This window comes from Octodon degus, unplaced genomic scaffold (genome assembly GCF_000260255.1).
Source record: "Octodon degus isolate 3935 unplaced genomic scaffold, OctDeg1.0 scaffold00081, whole genome shotgun sequence".
NCBI classification, from domain to species: domain Eukaryota; kingdom Metazoa; phylum Chordata; class Mammalia; order Rodentia; family Octodontidae; genus Octodon; species Octodon degus.
Genome location: NW_004524657.1, coordinates 1,642,730 through 1,647,252, shown reverse-complemented (window position 1 = coordinate 1,647,252; position 4,523 = coordinate 1,642,730). Strand labels below are relative to the sequence as shown.

The following is a 4,523-nucleotide window of genomic DNA, read 5'->3' as shown; positions in this document are numbered from 1 at the left end:
AAAAAAAAAAAAAAGAAATAATGACAGTTGAACTGAGTCAAGTGATACAATGAATAATAACAGTTAAAAAAAAAAAAAAACTAGTGAGTGAAAAGTAAGTTATCCTTAACTCAAATTTTCATTGCAGGTTGAAGAAAAAAGGAAGCAAATAAGTAATAAAATGGAAATATCAGAAAACCAGTATGATGCCTCTGTTGATGATGCTGATAACAATGGATTAATTCAACAGAGAAAGAATGGAAGAGCTGATCATGAGCAGTTTCCTCTTATGAAGAATATACATGATGAGTAAGAATATGGAAATATTTGATTGTAGATAATTGTTACTGTTCTATAAAACTAATTCTGGGGGCCGGGGAGATGGCTCAGTGGAATCAGTGCTTCCCTGGCAAGCACAAGGGCCTGAGTTCAGTCCCAGGTTCCACCAAAACTAATTCTAATTTGAGCCAATATTTTGATTAAGAAGTTATATGCTTTTACTAGAGATACTCAGTTTTGTATGGTTGTCAGAAAGATATAGACAGTGTCAGATATCATTTTTTCCAACTATATTGAGAAATATTTTATTTTAAAAATAAGAATTGGCCAGTGTAAAGAAACAGACATTGTCATGCACTGTTAGTAAATGAAATTATTCAACATTTTTAAGAGTAATTTAGTAACATCAGTAAAATTTCAAATACATTGTTCTCTTAATCAAACACCTTCTCTTCTGAGACTGAATCCTTCCGGGAGAGGACTGTATGACCCATAACCACACACATGCATGTAGGTATTATTAAAGACATTTATTATGTATCGCCCATAGCCTAAAATAGGTGAATGTATATACTTAATACATATAACATGAACATTAAGGCTGTATGTGTTGATAATATTTATATAAATATATATATATATTATTTTAAAAGATACTAGTGTTCTCACAAAGTTGGAGGTAGTTCAGATACTTAGTAGTAAGAAAATAGTTAAATTGCTATATCCATAAAATAATATAGCATGCAGCCCTTAGATCATAGTCATTCATTGTGATTATTTCACAAAGTATATGTAAACCATTTAATGATCTTCAGCAAATTTTGTTGTAATATGTGTAACGTGCTAAGTTGCAAAAGAAAGTTGTATGCTACCCTGGTACTCTTATTACCAAGAAAAGTAGTAGCTATTTGACTTTTGTTTTTTCTCAGGACATGATTGCTCTGATCTTCACGTTCATCTGAATATTGCTGAGGGATTGCATGAGGATCTGTAACTGATTAGTTTTCAGTATATTGGGTAAAACCTCTTAAAAGTGCCATCAAAGGATGTTTCATATACTAAACCAGAAATTGGCTTTTTCAGCAAAGATGCAAATAGTAAATATTGGGTCGGCCAGATAGCTCAGCGGACTAGAGTGCCTGTTTAGACAGGCACGGGGACTAGGGTTCTATCCCTGGAATGCCATCCGCCCCCGGGATGTGCTAAGACAGTGACTGAGACTGGGCATGGTGGCGCATGCCTATAATCCCAGTGCTTGGGAGGGTGAAAACAGGAGGATCACTGCAAGTCCAATCTGTGTAGTAAGACCCTATAGACCCTGTACTAACTACATAATAAAAATAAAAGTTTTTTAAAAATAGTAAATATTTTAGACTTTGTGGTATGCAGTCGCTTATGGTTTTCCATAATCTGATATAGACAATAAATGTATGACTGTGGCTCCATTTCAGTAAAACTTATTTACAGGGCTGGGGAAGAGCTCAATGAGCTTCTTGCCTAGCATGCGAGAAGCCATGGGTTCCATCCCCAGCACCATACATACACACACAAAAAAAAAAATTCATAAAAATGTGTAATTGCTGGATTTACTCTACCAGCAATGATTTGCTGACCCTTGTACTAAACCCATTTGCTACTAACTAGCTAAGTTAATCTTTTAAAGGTGCCCTGCAGGTATATCGTTACCCTTTTTAAGATAATGCCTTTTCTTTGTAAAGATAGTGAATTTCAGTGTGTTTTTTTAGCAGTGACTATATATATAATTTACAAAATTCACTTTATAAAATAAGAATATTTTATTTCCCAATTTTAGTTTCTTTTTTGAAACACTGTATACTTTGCCCGTCTCATTATTGTGATTGAGTGTATACTTTACTCTCATAAGTGGAATTTGTGTCTGTTTACTACCATATCCTCAGTACCTAGAAAAGGGCCTTAACATACAGTAAATAGCTACTGAATATTTACTCAGTGAGTACATGCAGTTTACTCTATATTATTTTAGACAGTAGACTCATTTTTTGCTTGTAAAAGTTTGGCTTGGAAAACTGAGACAGGAGGATTGCAAATTTGAATTCCACTTCAGAAGCTGAGCAAGACCCTGTCTCAGAATTAAAAAGAACTGGAGGTGTAGCTGAGTGGTGGAATACTCTTGGGTTCGATCTCTAGTATTGGAAAAATGTTTCATGTAAGTTCACTCTGACAGTTTTACCAGGCAGATACATTTTTTACATTTTTTACTTTAATAAGTTATATACTCTATTAACATTTTCCCATTTAGAAAGAAAAATTAAGTATTGTGATTACTTACTTTTTTTTAGGATAGTTTCACCTATAACAAAATGGATTTAAAAGAGTTGCTGGCTTCATTTGTATTTTATTAAGAAAAATAAAAGGTTGTAAACTTATGGGCTTCAAAAACAGGTTGTGGCCAAAGTTCCAAAACTTTTAATAACTGAAATTAAAAGACAAAATTAACTGTACTGTACAATTCCAAAGAGCTACACTGGCTGGGCACAGTCCCTTACAGCACAGTTGCCACAGTTCATGAACTTGATTCTTTCCATGAGTCTCGTCACAAACCGAGTTGGGTGAGAAACATAAAATTCAGTGGTTAAGCCGGGCATGATGACACAGACCTATAGGGAGGCTGGGGCAGGAGGATCAAGTTTGAGACCAGCTTGAGATACCTAAGTGAGTGCAAGGCCAGCCTGCACTACACATTTAGTGTTGACCTTATGGGGAAATTTGATTTAGTTCTCATCCAGTTTGATTTGTGACCAAGATCACAAAGAGAATTGAGTTTGTGAGCCACAGTACCATTGTATGTGGTTTTGGAAAGAGTAGAATTTAAAGTCTGACTAACCTCCAGAAGGTGAGTTCTCTTTAGCTTTTCAAGTGATATTGTGAATTGGTTGTTACTTTAAGCATATGTAGTAGTTTGCCTTTCAGGGAGCAAAATATTAGCATTGATTGGTTGGTTGGTTGGTTGGTGAGTGAAGCCAGTGACCATTGATTGCCTTAACACTGGGTTGCCACAGCAGCAGGTCAGTTCTTTCCTAAGGATGGGCCAACTTCAACCAGAAGTTTTCTGTTTCAAAGTTATTTTCTATCAGCTGCTTAAAATAAAGACAAGTTCACATTCTAGAGTTTTAACCTTGTTTTTGAAGTGTGGCTCAGGAGGAATTGTTTAATAATTGCTCTTTGGAATTGCTCCCCCACCTCTTCCCGCACCCATTTATTTTGATTTTTAGTCTCAACAAGAGTTATTTATTTAACTTTTTGTAAATAGTTGTTTTCGATTGTGATACTTTCAGAGGCTCACGTTCTTCAAACAACACAGTCTCCCATGGGAAATTTCAGTCTTGTAAATTTGTGTAGGTGTGAGAGCGTTATTGAATAACTATTGCATATTTATTCCATACAAAAGAATTGCTGTGATCTGTTGGTAAATCCAGCCTTTCTGTGTCAGGATTAGGTACTAGGCCAAAAGTATATTAAAGTTACAGAATCTTTTCAAATAGGGCCAGGGAGATAGCTCAGCAGTCTTAAGCCTGCCTGGCAAACGCAAGGACCTGGATTCAGTCCCTGGTACCACATGCCATGCAGGCCCCGCACTGAGTCGGCCATCAAAACCAGGTGTGGTGGCGCACACCTGTAATCCCAGTGCTGGAGAGGCTTAGACAGGAGGACCACTACGAGTCCGAGCTGTGTAGTGAGACCCTAGACCAAATAAATAAATAAATAAAATTTTAAAAAAAATCTTTTTAAATGAAATCTTTGCTACTCAGAGTGTTCCTTTTGTAAACTTACATGTAATGACAGATGGATATTTTAAAGTAAGGTTTTTGTCATCATAGTATTTCCCCAATTTCTTGGTTGATACACTCATGAGATTTTTAAAAATTTATTTAAATTCAGTACTGTTACATTTTAAAACAAAACCAAAACGTATCCCCAGTTGAGTCACTTCTGTGACTAAGAGGCTCTCAGTGCAGTGTCCTGGTTCAGTAGGCTGTCGCATGCAGCTCTGACCTCCTTTCAGGCTCCTAGGTGCCATGGACCTAATCTTTCTCTCACGTTCTGTTCTCTAAGTAGAATGGTTTTCCATTACTTTTTTGCCTGGTCATTTCCTCTCTTAGTATTGTAAACTCTTACTTGTACTCAGATACAACTTTTCGCTTATCAGTTCTTACAGATCACATTGACTTGTTTATATGTTTACTTATTCTTTTTTTTTTTTTGCGGAACTGGGAATTGAACTC

General features: G+C 35.9%; 1 protein-coding gene across 6 annotated transcripts in view; it reads left to right on the top strand.

Moving 5' to 3' along the window:
- LOC101583412 (ankyrin repeat domain-containing protein 26) overlaps window positions 1–4,523 on the top strand; it is a 117,568-nt gene that overhangs the window by 43,744 nt on the left and 69,301 nt on the right. For all 6 annotated transcript variants that reach the window (XM_023721250.1, XM_023721248.1, XM_023721247.1 and 3 more), the window contains one exon: window positions 128–288. In XM_023721250.1, coding sequence (XP_023577018.1) covers window positions 128–288 — 161 coding nt within the window. The remainder of the gene's footprint in view (window positions 1–127; window positions 289–4,523) is intronic.